The sequence below is a fragment of the Pungitius pungitius genome, chromosome 14 (genome assembly GCF_949316345.1).
Source record: "Pungitius pungitius chromosome 14, fPunPun2.1, whole genome shotgun sequence".
NCBI classification, from domain to species: Eukaryota; Metazoa; Chordata; class Actinopteri; order Perciformes; family Gasterosteidae; genus Pungitius; species Pungitius pungitius.
In genome coordinates this window covers 3,312,325-3,326,581 of record NC_084913.1, presented here as the reverse complement: position 1 = coordinate 3,326,581, position 14,257 = coordinate 3,312,325, and the positions used below count along the sequence as shown (strand labels likewise).

General features: G+C 49.3%; 1 protein-coding gene across 2 annotated transcripts in view; it reads left to right on the top strand.

Moving 5' to 3' along the window:
• The window catches only part of LOC119227833 (uncharacterized protein KIAA1522 homolog), a 16,523-nt gene extending 2,289 nt beyond the window's left edge, over positions 1 to 14,234 (top strand). The window contains exons 2-8 of one of the 2 annotated variants that reach the window (XM_037486962.2): positions 1,979 to 2,246; positions 8,403 to 8,546; positions 8,674 to 8,717; positions 8,833 to 8,962; positions 9,112 to 9,213; positions 9,317 to 12,967; positions 13,383 to 14,234. In XM_037486962.2, coding sequence (XP_037342859.2) covers positions 1,988 to 2,246; positions 8,403 to 8,546; positions 8,674 to 8,717; positions 8,833 to 8,962; positions 9,112 to 9,213; positions 9,317 to 12,967; positions 13,383 to 13,450 — 4,398 coding nt within the window. In that variant the 5' untranslated portion in view covers positions 1,979 to 1,987 and the 3' untranslated portion in view covers positions 13,451 to 14,234. Of the gene's footprint in view, positions 1 to 1,978; positions 2,247 to 7,202; positions 7,404 to 8,402; positions 8,547 to 8,673; positions 8,718 to 8,832; positions 8,963 to 9,111; positions 9,214 to 9,316; positions 12,968 to 13,382 lie in introns of those variants that run through there. The other variant, XM_037486963.2, reaches the window with a different exon arrangement.
• The last annotated feature ends 23 nt before the right edge of the window (positions 14,235 to 14,257 follow it).

Below are 14,257 nucleotides of genomic sequence, written 5' to 3'. Positions count from 1 at the left end.
GGGGGGGGGTGAAGTAACCGCCGGGACTATGAAGCAACTTTTTTTAAAGATGTCGGGCCGTGGTGGGGACAGATTCAACAGTTGCTTTTGGCCTATAAACCAGTTTATAGTAGTAAATCAAAGGAGGGATCGTAAAAGGACGCCATTAAACAAACGGGGGGGGGGGGGGGACTTTTAAAGTGCACTCTGCCGCGTTGCGTCACCTCTTTATTTGATTTTTTTTTTATCGCATTTGTTTGGGAAAACTGAAAATTGTAGGTTGTTCGCCGGTAACCACAGCAACGGTGGCATGAGTCACCTCCTTGTGACCGGACTGCACACAGCACAGCGGCCTGCTGGGTGGTCCTCTCGTCCCTCTGTGATGGAAACAACACTCGTCTCCTCCCCCAGGAGAGAAACCCCTTTTGATTCGTGTGGCCGACACAGATGCACAGATCTTAGTCATCCCCAAAATGACTGTCATTTGGAGCGGGGGGGGGGGGGGGGGGGAGGAACGCGGAGGCTTAGAGCAGGGAGAGGCCCGGTACTTTTCTCTGGAGGAGGCGGACGACGGCTGTGAGGCTGTGTGTGACGAGTGATGCTGGCCACATGTGTGTAACCTTTTAGACAAGAACTTGAAGTAATCGTCTTAAGCCTCTTACGTGGGTTTGCAAACCTGACTTTCTAGACCGAACCAGATTGAATTTTTTTTTTTTTTGGAGCCTTTACCAGCAGCCTCGTTGCGTCTGGAATATCTCGACAACTGTTGGGGAGGGATTACCATGAAATGTTGTGCCAACATGCCCACAGGACGAGTCCTGATCTCCTGTTTGGAGTCTCAGTTTGTCCAACACTTACGTGACCGAACCTCTGGAACACGACGGCATTCTGAGCGCCCCAACCCACCCCCCTCCCCCCCCCCCCTTCCTGAGAGCTTGCTCCTGCTTCTTTTCGGCCCTTTTTGTTATTTGGAGATAAGCATCTAATAAAAAGGAGGCAGCTGGAAGGAGCCCAGGAGGACGGAGGAGGAGTCCAGCGCGGCCAAGGAGCCGGATGCCAAAACCGATGCAACACTGATGCATTAATGGACCCCCCCCCCCCCCCCCCCTCCTCCCCCCTCTGTCAGAAACCCCTCAATACATAGAACTGTTTTTATGTTCAATCCTCATTTAAATTGACTTCCAAAGCGCTAAAAATGCCGCTTTCCCACAAACCCCAAGGATACGTTGATGTGTAAGTGTAGCACACATGAGTTTATTCTTCTATTGTGTAGCTCTCCATAGTGCGCTGTGTGTGTGTGTGTGTGTGTGTCGGAGCCTCACGGGTGCGGCTCTGTGAGTTATGACTCCGTGTTTTGGAATGAAGGGAGCGGTGCCAGTGCTTTCTTAGCAGAACTGTGAAGTTTGGTTTGGAGGCAGGAGGGCGTGTGTGTGTGTGCGTGTGTGCGTGTGTGCGTGTGTGTGCGTGTGTGTGTGTGTGTTTAGGCTGAGCGCGCGGTTTGAGCGAACAGTACCAAACCTCCAAAACAGACGTACACACCAACTGGGGTTGTCTAAACAGCTAATATGGCTTAATGATGCTATATTTATGTACTATGCTACAGATTGATTAAAATAAAAGTAAGAGCCACCTAATATTCACGATTTAAAAGGTGTAATCGGCCATTGTTAACCGTGGTGCTTATGTAGTGCATTCACAAAATGATTAATATCCACTAGATTTACCTCCAATGGCCTGGTGAATAATGGGAATAATGTTATTGGAAAATCCAACCTCGTAGGCAGACAGTTTTCAGATTTAGTCATTCTTGTGAAACACTGAAGTTGGCAGTACTTTGAGGTAACAAAGTCTCAAAATACCGAATCCATTAAAGAGCAGAAACAACACGAATAGAGATCAATAACCTGTGCCAGCGCATGTCATGTTTCAATGACAAGGCCTCCCATTGAACCTCCTTCTCCCCCCCCCCCCCCCTCCCTCTCCTCCTTCTCTGTCTCAGGAGGCGGGAATGTCGAACCGGGACTCCCTGGGCTTCGGGGAACTGATCCCCCAGGACGTGGTGGACATCTTCGCCCAGGAGAAGCACGGCAAGCGCGGCCGCAAGAAGCGCAGCCGCTCGCTGCGCCGCGCCCTGGCCTGGCTCAAGCGCCGCAAGCGCAAGGACCTGAGCGCCCTGGGCCTCGGGCCGGCGCTGGACCTGGCCCTGGACGGGCAGCAGAGCGCCCACAAGGGAGCGCCCAAGTCGGGGAGACACGGCCACTCGCAAGGTAACTGGGGGGGGGGTCACGGGGGGGTCGATTTGGACGATACGCCATGTAAGACCCAATGATGCTGATGTTGGTTCCAGCCTCGACTTCGCCGGCTCGCTCTTTAAAAGACATCCTGGCTACAGGTCTGCGGGGGGGGGGTGGCGCTCTGCCCCCCCTCCGGGGTGCGTGTGTGTGTGTGTGTGTCCTGTTTGTTCACTGGCGGGAATGTTTGAACAGACCGACCTCTACCGCTCCTGTTTTCTCTGTGTGTGTGTGTTTTCTTTTTGTTTGTTTGCTCTGTTTCAGAGTGAGACCTGTACGGTTTGACTCCTTCGTTAATCACGCCATTATTCTGTCATTTTTTTATGAAACCCCCCCCCCCCCAATAAAAAACAGCGGGAAAAACAAAAGAAACGGCGCGCACAGGGTTCGGTTCAAGGTTGTTTTTTCAGGACTAAAAGGCTCGATTTTTGGGGGATTTAAACAGTGTCGAGATGGCCGCCACACTTGATTGATTCAGATTCAAAAATATGTTAAAGCGTCGGCTTTTGAGTGTGATTCGTGTTGCACCTGCATCGAGGACGACGACGATGATGATGATGATGATGATGATCGAAGCAACGATCGCTCCAGGACATTTGGAAAGGTCGTTTTATAAAATGCTCTTGTCTTTTAAAAAAAAAAAAAAATACACCAGTAAATCAGCAGATTAATCGATACAGACAAAACCGCATCGCCTCACCCTTTGCTCTCGGGTTGGAATGCTTCTGGTAAACAACGTCGATGGAGTTTGACCAGATAGGCAGCCGCACGGGAGCCGGCCTCTGCGACCGTGAACTCTGACCTCACGGACCTTCTCGCTCTGCATGAAGCTAATGGAGTCTCTCTCTCTCTCTCTCTCTCTCTCTCTCATTACCTGAACGCTGTTTCATCCTGAGCCAAAAGGCAGATTATCTGTTGCCCCACGCTGATTCCTTCCAACGTTAATGCCCCCCGCCCCCCCGCCCCCCCGTCATTGCGTGCTTGTCAGACGCGATTCATGTCGCGCTGCCGTGCTGTCGGCTTACTCTGTCCTCTGTAGGGCTGCAGGTCGGGCCTCTCTTATGCAAACCCCCCCCCCCCCCCCCCCCATCCCTCGCTGCTCCCAACCCGCCGTGACCTCCTCACGGGTTTGAAGAGGAACGGCCTTGGTTTTGGGTAAATGGACAAACAAGCTGTAAGTGATGAGCGATCGGGTCGTCCGGTCCTACCGAGGTGCACTCGCAAGGTCACCTGTTTGCCCGAAAACACTCCCTCAGACATGCCTGGCATTCCTGAGCTTAATAAAGATGTTTCTTCCAGGAGGCTCGAGGCAGGGAGTCGTGTGTGTGTGTGTGTGTGTGTGTGTGTGTGTGTGTGAAGGGTCATAAGAGACGTTCAGTGTGGCATTTGTTGATTTGTTACAGACGCTGCTTCAAAGTGGCAGCTGTTCATCACCAGGTTCACTTTGGTGTGGATTTGGACCGATCGTAAACACGCTTTGTGGCAATTTTTCAGCCTAAGAATGTTATGATGATAGTAAGTAAAAGTCAATTTAAGGAAGCGGAAAAACAACGAGGCCGTAGGGCACAAGTTGTAACGTCATATTTGTGCTTTTTTTATTACCTACAGCGAAACACACGGAAGTGTTTTTTTAAAAAGAAAAATATGAGGCTGTCAACAAAACTGAGATGTCAAAGGTCAAAATCACCTTTTACGTTTTAATTGATGGAAAATGAGGCGGCCGTTGAAATGGTTGAACTTCAACGCTGTTTACAATGCTGCGTTGTCGTGTGTTTGCGTCCTTGTTGTAGTTGTATTTGTGAGGACGAGGACATAAATACCAGGGCAGGAGAACAGGTTTGAGGAAACAGACGTTGTCGCAGCGTTTCTGGAAAGTAATGAAGCGGCACAGCGGCGCGCTTCCCGCTGTGCTCGAGCTGTACTTTAGTTCACTTTGTATGTAAATATGTGACGATTTAAGTCGTGGCGTTGTGTGAGCATCCATCAGCTGATGCTGTGGGAAGGACTGGACTCTGTACAGCAAACGGCTGCAATGCATCATTATTATTATTATCATCATCATCATCATCGTCATCGCAGGGTTTCATTGGCATTTACTGGGATTTAATTTCACCCACTGAAGAGGAGGAGAGATCGTATTCACTTCACCCAATGAATGAATGAATGAATGAAGGAAGAGGAGTAAACCAAGTGCAGCTTTTGGCCCCAACTGAACCAAACAGTTTCATTTCATCAAGTGTCTTTTTTTTTTTTTACTTTTGTTTGCGGCCTTCTGCGACCTGTTTTTTTTTCGGCGTTAACAAACTCAAACAAAGCAGCACAGCCCAACAGTCCCTCGCCATGAAACCCCACGTTTTCAGATATGCGACCCGTGGCTCTGCACAAAGCGCCGCAGTCCTGGAAGCAACATGTTTGCCCGCCTCGCTGCGGCTTGGAGCATTTCTTTAGTCCCCAGTCATGACTCTTTGTGGTCAAACGGCTGTTTTGGATCAACGGTGGCTGCCTGTGAAGGGAAGGAGATAACGTTATTGGTTTTACCTCACTGGAGTTCAGTAAAAGGCGCACACGCTGTTGGTTATTCATGTTCTTTCCCTCCCGGAGAACACGCAGTTCTTTTTGTGACGCACGAACGCACGCACGAACACACGCACGCATGCATGCATGCGCTGTATGCGCTGGAGGGACTTGCCCAGACGACCGCAGCGGCATAAGCTGCTATTTATGCAGCGCTGCCAAGAGGCGTAAGGGAGGAGATGCACCTTACGATCCCACAGGTGTGTCCGTTACCTGGAGGGTCGCCCTCGTCACTTTATGTCTCTGCCCAGGAGTTTACGTTTCATTCATCATTCATGATCCGAGCCGGATGTGTCCTGTCACGCCCCGGCACTGCAGGTGCTGCTCTTCTTCTTTTCTCTCAAGGAACACGGAACACTGGGAACACTGGGAACACTGATTCCCACGTCATCGTCATACCTTCAGTTGGGGTTCGTGTTGGTTGGGGAGGCTTTAAGCACCTGGCAGAATAATGTGTCTCTCCGCCGTCTGCCTGCCGCAGCAAAACAAGAGAGACGAGAGGGGCATGTCGGGGCAGGGAAGTACGGGGGGGGGGGGGAGGAGGAGCAGGGAGGAGGAGGGGGGGGGGGGGTGTATATGCAGTTGTTTGATTCCCATGAGACGGTTCCAGACAGAGTCATGGTGGCGTTTGGTCTGCGTTGAAGGTGCTCTGTCTAAAGCTGCAGTAAATGTAACTATAAACACTTTATACATAATAAAGGCGGACAGGAGCTCTTTTTGGTCCTGTTTATGTTCATTCAGAACCGAAATACAATAGAAATTCTTTCTTTTCCCTCCCTCTTGAATTTTTCCTTGATTTAATTAGCAGATCTGTGAAAGTTTCCTAATAATTCAAAAGCACCTTGTTCAAGAGTTTCTTGCAAATAATCCATTCAGCATGAAAGGTTTATTAGAAAATTAATTTTCTTGGCTCTGATTTTGAAGCTTTGATTGTCAAACACACTTTGACAGATTAGTCCTCAGAGCTCAAATGTGCGAACGTGCAAATCAAAAACAACGCTGGCTGCCATGTGTGTCGCTGGTTGTAATTGGTTTAAAGTACTTTGTGACCAAAATGAAAATATCCACATTTTACCAAAACAAAATTGCCAACAGATGTTTGCTGGTTTACGATGTTCTACTTTAAATCCTTATGTCACGAAATGTAATTATGAAATCTCCTTTGAGGCTGAATTTCATTTTTTTTTCCTGAGACCGGAGTATCCATTAGATTTAGCCGGTTAATCCAAATCCGAGATGTAAACATCAGTTTTCCTACATAATCGGGAGCAGGCGGTTCATTCTGGCAGATGGAGCCTTTTTTTTAAATTTCCAGTGACGATGTGATCACAGCCCCACCCATCACTTCATGTATCACCACGACCACAGAGCCACTTCACCTTCCACATGCACGTCAACTTCCTGTTTACATCCACGGCCTCCACTTTACGCTGCGGCCTCTTTTTAAAAAACAAAATGTTTTTAAACTCGTAACGTAACGAGATCCACTTTCACTTTTCTACGTGAACCCGTCACACGACCATGGGGGAACGTTTCCCCCATTTGTTCAGATGGCAGACGCTCCACGTCACGTCCGCTCGGCGCAGCAGGAAGTGAGCGACTCCCGGGCAGCAGCAGCTCGCCGCTTTCTGAATGTGGGGGAAAACGAAAAGGAAACGATGATGAAAGCGCAGAAATCTGACTCGAAAAACAAGTTTTAAAAAAAAAGAAAGAAGGTGTTTTAGTTTGAGCCGAGAACCTCTGTCGAAAGGAGCTCTTGAGGAACAGAGTAATTTAACACCTCTTCAAATTCTCGCTGCACAGTAACTAATATAATATAATATAATGTAATGTGAAACAAAAGGAAACCTCTTTTAAACATGTTTTTAATCTGGTTTTAGTAACGTTTTTCATTCACTTACTCCCCCTTGTGGCAAAACTTGAGTTAAGTTTAAGTTGAGCAAAAGTCAATCTTTACGGGGTAAATATATTTCCTGTGTACAATCACACAAAGCCCAATAGGTTTATTTATTAAGGGCTGTAAATCCCGGGGGGGGGGAGGGGGGGACGACCATCCGTGACGCTCTCATGCCTCAAATCCCTGACAACAGCAGCTTTCTCTTCCTCCCAACGTATGATTGTTCTCTGTTTGATCTGTGCCCTCACCGACCAATCCAGGGGGAGGGGGGGGGGGGGGGCTGCAGATGGGGAGCAGCCACAGTGGGATGCTGGGTGGCGAGTGGGGGCGGGGGGGGGGGGAGATGCAGCAGAGAGGCCTCTGGCAGGATTTAGGCTGGCGAGGATTAGTGTTTGAGCTCCGGTTGTCCATTGGCTGTCCAGACCTTCAGCGCTCGGACGACAACAACAACAACAACAACTTCGACCCCCTCAAACGGGACCCTCATCCTGCCCGGGTGGGTTTTTTTGGGGGGGGGGGATCGACCGGCTGCGCATCGGACTCTCTCGCTCCGTTCCTTGTGGTGTACTTTTGGATTACTTCCCGAGGTACCATGGTCGTGCTTCTGACCAAGAACTCCAGTGCTAGTTTCTACTGCTTCCCAGCTCTGTTCCCCCGGGCAGGTGAGCGAAAGTAGCCTGGAGCTGTATTCAAATGACAGATTTGATTGCTTTGGTGACTGAAACCAATTGCTCCTGCTTTTCTTTTTTTTTTTAACTGAAAATGCTAATCAAGTATCTACTGCCTCGCCTCACTGTGGACCATAACAGATACTCACTCTGTTTGGTGTGTTGACTTCTCTGATATATATATATATATAATATGCTGGGATTTAGTCACCGTGAAGAATGGAATATAGTTTTGCATAGTCATGGATAAAGTCTTGTTTGGAGCACCACTAACAAAAGAGGCAGTGCTAAAAAAAAAAAAAAAAAAAAAAAATGTAGTTGCGACTGGTTAATTCCAGCCCGGTTTCCCAGGCGGGTGCAGTCGGAGGCTAAATGTGGAGCAGCCGGACCGATTACTCTAAAAGTGTCTTAGCAGGTTATTAGCCCAATGATCCAGGGCATCACATAGTTCAACCGCATGCCGCTTAGTCAGCAAATGTAAAACTAGTCCGTCTTAGTAATTTATCTAGTAGTTTTTATCAAATTTCTTACTTGAGTTTTTAATGTTAAAGTCATTTTTATGTTGTACTTTTTAAGTACAACCATAACAAGGAAACCTGTGACTCAACTCATTCATTCATTCATTAGAATGTCATTAAGTCATTAAGAGGTTATTCAAGGCAATATTTTTGGATCGTGCCCATGGTTCATAAATTGGATGCAACAACAATTTAAGGCATCCTTCTCACTGAGGATTACTTAGAAATGAGCATGCGTGCCTAAAGGTAGATTTTTTTATTTTTTGTGTGTGATAATCCCTTCTTAAAAGTTCCAGCCAGACAGAGTCCCTGGAGTTTAATCCTGCACGAGTGGAAGGAGCTGGTTTAGTTTTTTTAAATTCGCACACTCTCGCGTAATTAAACCCCCAAACGTATTTACCATGTGCTCTCATATTAACCAGCTCCGAGTTGATCCAGACTCATCCCCCCCCCTCTCCCTTCTCTCCACTTCAAGCTGTTCCAAAGCGGGAGGACGATGACGAGACCCCGTCACCCCCGCTGTTCCAGGAGAACGTGTTCGTCGAGGCCAGCAGGCCCAAGTATCTGGAGAACCTTCACTCGGAGGCCCTGGAGGGATTGAAAATGATGCAAGAGGAAGGTACTCGTTGATAAAGTCTTACACCTGTGTGCACTACATTAAAAGGGTTTTTATAATGTGGACAACTGGTGTGCAGGCTGCTTAAAAAAAACCATTTTAAATCTGATGAATATTACTTTCCTCGTAGAAACAAACAATGGAGTGGAGTTCCGGGACAATGAAAGCACAGTTGTAAGTGAGATTATTACAGTTTATTCTTGCACTTTTAGCAAATGCACAGTTCTTGTATACGTGCTTTTTGTGTTGTTTTTTAAAAAACGAAATATTTCTGGGGTTTTTTTTCCAGTCGTCAATGACGGTCCAGACGGATGGGGAAGGGTTTACGACGGACAGCACCATGGGGGACACGTCTTCTGTCGTCTCTGTAAAATCATCTGTGTCCACAAGATCTTCCCGCTCTGGACTCACCAGGCAAGGTAACGTCCACCCAGGAGCAAAGTGCTATTTACCTCTTGGTTCGCGATGCAAACACATCATTTGGCAAATTAACCGCGTAACGGGTGAGATGTACGCAGCGTATTCGCTTTACACCTCAACGGATCTTGTTTTATTTCCGTCTGCCTAGAGTCAACATTCAGGCCCCTGAGCTCCGAGAAAAAGACCAAGACAAGGAGAAGACACAGAAGGACTATTGTGGGAATCCCTCAGCATGTTCAGAGAGAACTGGGTAAGCGTTTCAAACATGTTGGTCACAGAGGTTATCTGCCTATGAACTACTGTTGGAATCGTATCGGCAATTACTGCCATGAACTTCTCCTGCCTTCCCTCAGGTATGGACCGAGTGGGTTGGTCACGGACTCAGAAGTTGGACGAGGAACAGCTCTACAACGGGGAAACTGACGACAGCTCAACCGCTGATGGGCCAGAGCGGGCGGCAGGGTCCCAAAAGGGAGCCGGTGCCACGAACGCCGCCCGCCCCCTCAACAAAGAACAACTCAAGCAGCTCGGCGACCACGCCGGTCATCGGGACCGCCTCGGCCCTTGGATGGCCGGCGCCAACAGCCTCCAGCAGGCGCCGCCTAGCGCCGTCATGTCCATGTCACCGCAGGCCGCCTACATGTCCAAAATCATTCCCAACGCCGTGCTGCCGCCCTCCATCGAGGTGGTGGAAATAAGCCGCGGGCAGAGTCGCAACAGCGTCCGCACCGTCAGCAAGAGCAGCCTGATGCTGTCCAGCCCGTCCCCGTCCCGCGCCTCCTCCCGGACCTCCAACGTCACCTCCGCCTCCCGCTACAACCCCGTCAACATGTCCGACAGCTCTTGCTGGAGCAACTCGGAGTCCTCGGAGACGCTGGTGTCCGACTCCTCCACCATCTCCAGGAACAGCACCCCGAATCGCAGGCGGTCAAAGGAGAGAGAGGGCCATTTCAAAGAGGACAAAATCAGCATTCACTCCTCCATCAGCAGGGCCTCAAAATGCACGTCCAATGGCAAGCAAACTATTAACGGAGAGGGAGTTAAAAAAGACGGCCCGTTTGTGCGTAGCCTCTCGGTCATGAAATCCAAGAGGGCGCCTCCTCCTCCAAGCCGCTCCTATTCCCTTCACAATAAGATGAAGAGGCGGTCACGTGACTTGGCCGAGCTGAAGAGCAACGCCGGAGAGTCCTCTATCCATAACCTCTCAGCCTCCGGTGAGGAAAGCAAAACAAACAAATTGGGATACTCCCCGGTTCCCACTAGAACCCGAGACAGCCCTGGATACACTGCTGACACCAGTTCTCTGGAAGACTCTATAGGTTCAGCGTCATTCAGTCCCATCAGATCCCAGGTCCAGGCACTTAAGGCAGAGAGAGCTGCAAAGGTTGAAGAAACAGGGAAATTACCTTTGGAAAATAAGCGGAGCAAAGTAATATCTCCATCCAGTGGCTACTCCAGCCAAGATGGCGCATCATCTGAGGTTCCCAAGCAGTCCAACAAGAAAGGCATCTTGGCTAAGCTTCAACGGTTTTTTCCAGGCTCCTCCCCTCTCCCGCAACCTGTCGATATCGTGAACGTCAGCCCTTCCGTAAGGGCCCTGAGAGAACTCTTCAACATCCCTCCACCACCTAAAGTCCATGCACCACCCGCCCCTCCTCCGGAGGTTTGGGCCCACAGCAAGCGCTCCTTTGAGCTTCTATTAGGACCTCCGGCACCGGATAACCTTGAAGCTATCATAAAGAAGAATCCAAAGGACAGGAGACAGAGGCCGTCGCCTTCTACATCTGCAGAGAGCTCTGTGAAGAGCTTAGTGAGTGAAAGAAAACACAAGAAACCAGCAGTGACCGTGGAGGCCGTTAATAGGTCCCAGAATGTGCTGGAAACAAAGAAAGATCAAGAAAGTGGGATTGTGAGTGCAGAGACGCACGTGGTGAAGAACAGATTGGCTCAGCCAAATGTTCATTTGAAAGGAAACAGTAAAGTGACAGAACTAGTCGAGGAAGCACGAGTAAGTGACATAATAAATGGGATGTTGGTGAAGGCCGTAGAGAAACGTGATGGAAGGCTGGAAGCAGTCAGAGAAGAAGAAGAAGCCAAAAAGACATCCACGCAAACTTTAGAGGTGAAGACTCGCATGGATTCGTTACCTGCCATTCTGTTAGCTCGCATCCTTCCACCTGCCGGTTCTCCTCTTGGGAACCCTCCCCCCCCCACCACCCAACAGACCACGGTTACATCCCCCGAGTCGTCATGGCCCCCACCTCCTCCACCACTGGCGGGCCTCAATGGTCCCGATGAGATAGATTTGCCTCTTCCACCTCCCCCAATGATTGGTGAGGAGGGGATAGTTATACCTGTTCAGGTGCCACCGGAGAGGTCCGCTCCTGGTGGCGATTCCTCTTGCACAACTACGTCTGTTTCATCCGGGGTCGCACCTCCACCCACGAGTATCCCACCTCCCCCACCATATACAGCGCCCCCTCCACCTCTTAAAGCAGTTTCCCCTTCTACTATTAAAAAGGTCTCTCCTCCCCCGCCGCCACCTAACAAAGTGACTCCTCCCCCACTGCCACCTAACGAGGTGACTCCTGCCCCGCCACCACCTAAAGAGGAGGAGACCCCTCCTCCGCCACCACCACCACCACCCAACGAGGTGACTCCTCCGCCACCAAAAGTGGTGACTCTTCCACCACCACCTAAAGAGGAGACCCCTCCTCTATCTAAAGAGGTGGCGACTCCTCCGCCACCACCACCCAACGGGGTGACTCCTCTGGCACCAAAAGTGGTGACTCTTCCACCCCCACCCGTCAAAGAGGCTTCTCCTCCCCTTGTTGTAGATGGGGCCATCACACTGGTTGCGGTGGTTTCATCTTCCCCTCAGCCTCCTACAGAGGTCTCTAGTAAGCTCACACCACCACAAAGTATTCCACCTCCTCCTCCCTTGCCGTCACAATCCAGCTCAGAACAGGAGGTCGATCCCCCACAGGGGAGCATCCCTTCCCAATCTGAAACAAGTCCAGTTTCATCTTACAGTATTCTCACTCCCCCTCAGAGTATCCCCCCTCCACCTCCTACACAACCTCTCCATCAACCTCAGGTGGGGCCACAGAACACTGATGGTCCAGCCACCCAGGAGCACCCCCCTTTGGCACTATCTGAAGTCTCGATCCGACCACCTCCGGAAAACTGTCCATGTCCAGAGTCCCAAGAACCTGCTCTTTCTCCACCTGTAAACATTCCTTCACCTGGTCTTGCCAGCATTAAGGAATCGTCTAGTCCTGCAGTCACAGAAAACCAAGCCCCAGAACTGGCTTCTGAGACTGCTGTTCAGGAGGACCTCGCTGCTGATTTAACCCCTTCACCTGAAAGCGGCGCGGAGACTCTTGAAGCTCAGAAGCCACCAGAGGTCACTTTAAGGAAGCAGCAGCCCGGCAATCCGGTCCCAAACTCATCTGCCAGTGGTGAGGCTCCCCAGAAGCCCATCAGGAGGTCTCTGATTATTATCAATGCTCCAATGCCCACATCTTCACCACCCAGCTCGCCACCACCCACTCTCACCGCACAACCAGCTCTGCCAAATTCCCAGTCTCTTTTGGTCCTACCGGCATCTTCGTCTGCAGTCGTTTCCCCTACAAAAAAGTCTCCCACTGTTACGACCGGCTCCCCCTCCATGAACCTACAGGAGGCCATCCGCCTGCGTACCGCGGCCCGGACAAAGGCCGTCCCTTCATCTCGCCTCAGCTTGAACTCTCCAACGTCTCCAGGAGACCTCCGCAAGTCCCCCTCCTGCACGGCGAGCTTCATCTTCTCCAAGAGCAGCAAGGTGCCGGCGATCGAGGCAACGGGAGCCGTAGAGAAGAAGCTGGGGGAGTCCTCTGTGACAAAGGGAGAAAAGGTGCCGCCACGCGTTGCAAAGAAGCCCAAACCGAAGGGTAACGTGACGGAGGCCAGCGAAGGGACGGAGCAAACTGCAGGACAGGACGCGCTGCAAGACAGCGTCACGGGTAAGAGAGGTTATTGCTGCGTTTTGAGCAACATACTAATGTCAGCGTGCTGAAATGTGCTGGAATTCAATCATGTAATTGTGAGCAAGCAAGTTGGCAGCGCTGTTAACGCCGGTGGGACAATGTTGGAAAACTCAAAGTCATATTAATGGCAGATATTCTTGTTATTTCAGTTTTCTAGTCAGTTTTAATTGATTTACCTTATTTTAGCCTGTTAGCATCTTCACATTTGCGAAGCACCACAAAGTACGGGACACCTTAAAGAGAAATTAAAGATATCGCAGTTAATAATACTAACGCAAAACCTCACGGCAGAGATATAGACCCGTGGTGCTACAGTGGCTAAAAACCCAAATACTTTTTTTAATTTAGAGAACTCTTCTGCATTAAACTAACTCTGAACTTAATCCTCCAGCCGCAGATGCTGCAGAGAAGACAAATGGGACAGCAGGTCCTGTTGAAGAGGGGACGCCATCGACGTGATTGTAAAGACTGAAGGAGACCGGCGGAGGAACCTGCTGCGAGTTGGCCATTGTGTAAGAGACGAGAAACTGGATCATGGGATAGATGGGACGCTTGTATTTGGAAAATCCCTTGACCTTATTGTTAATGGTGTGGGTCTTAATTTTCTGTAAGAGTTTACTTAAGAGTGAATACAACATATTTCTGTTTGCGTTGCACGAGGTGGAAGATATCGCCCTCTAGTGTAAGATTTTGATTGTACCACTTGTGTCCTGCTGAATCAGAGCTTTAGTCAGTACTTGTAACAATGGGACTTTTGGGCGCTCATCTGTAAATATTGCACGATTTTGTACATTTGTTATCCAGGAATGATGGCTCAGTGCGTTTTCCCACCAATATGTGTCAAAAAAAAAAGAATTAATTTTTAACTTATTTTTCCTGTTGTCTTGTTCAGAGGGGGGGTCTCTGCAAGCAAAATATATTATTTGAATGTTATTACACCCCAATATCATTTAAATCAAGTATGGGTCATTCCAAATTTATGTTCTATCAGGGGGTCACACCTCCACCCACGAGTATCCCACATCGTTTATGATTCAAAGCCACCTCTGAGTTTAATTACATTAACAATGACCAGACACGTAAAGCTATAGACATCCTTTTTTTGCTGCTTTTAGTTAAATCATTGCCTGTTCTCAGCTATTGCTCATTTGTGTAAAACTATAATATATATATTTCAAACTGGTTTCAGACACTGTAATAAATCACTTTAAAATGCAAAGAATAAAGATTTATGGACAGCCCAATTTGTCTGAAGTACATTTCTTT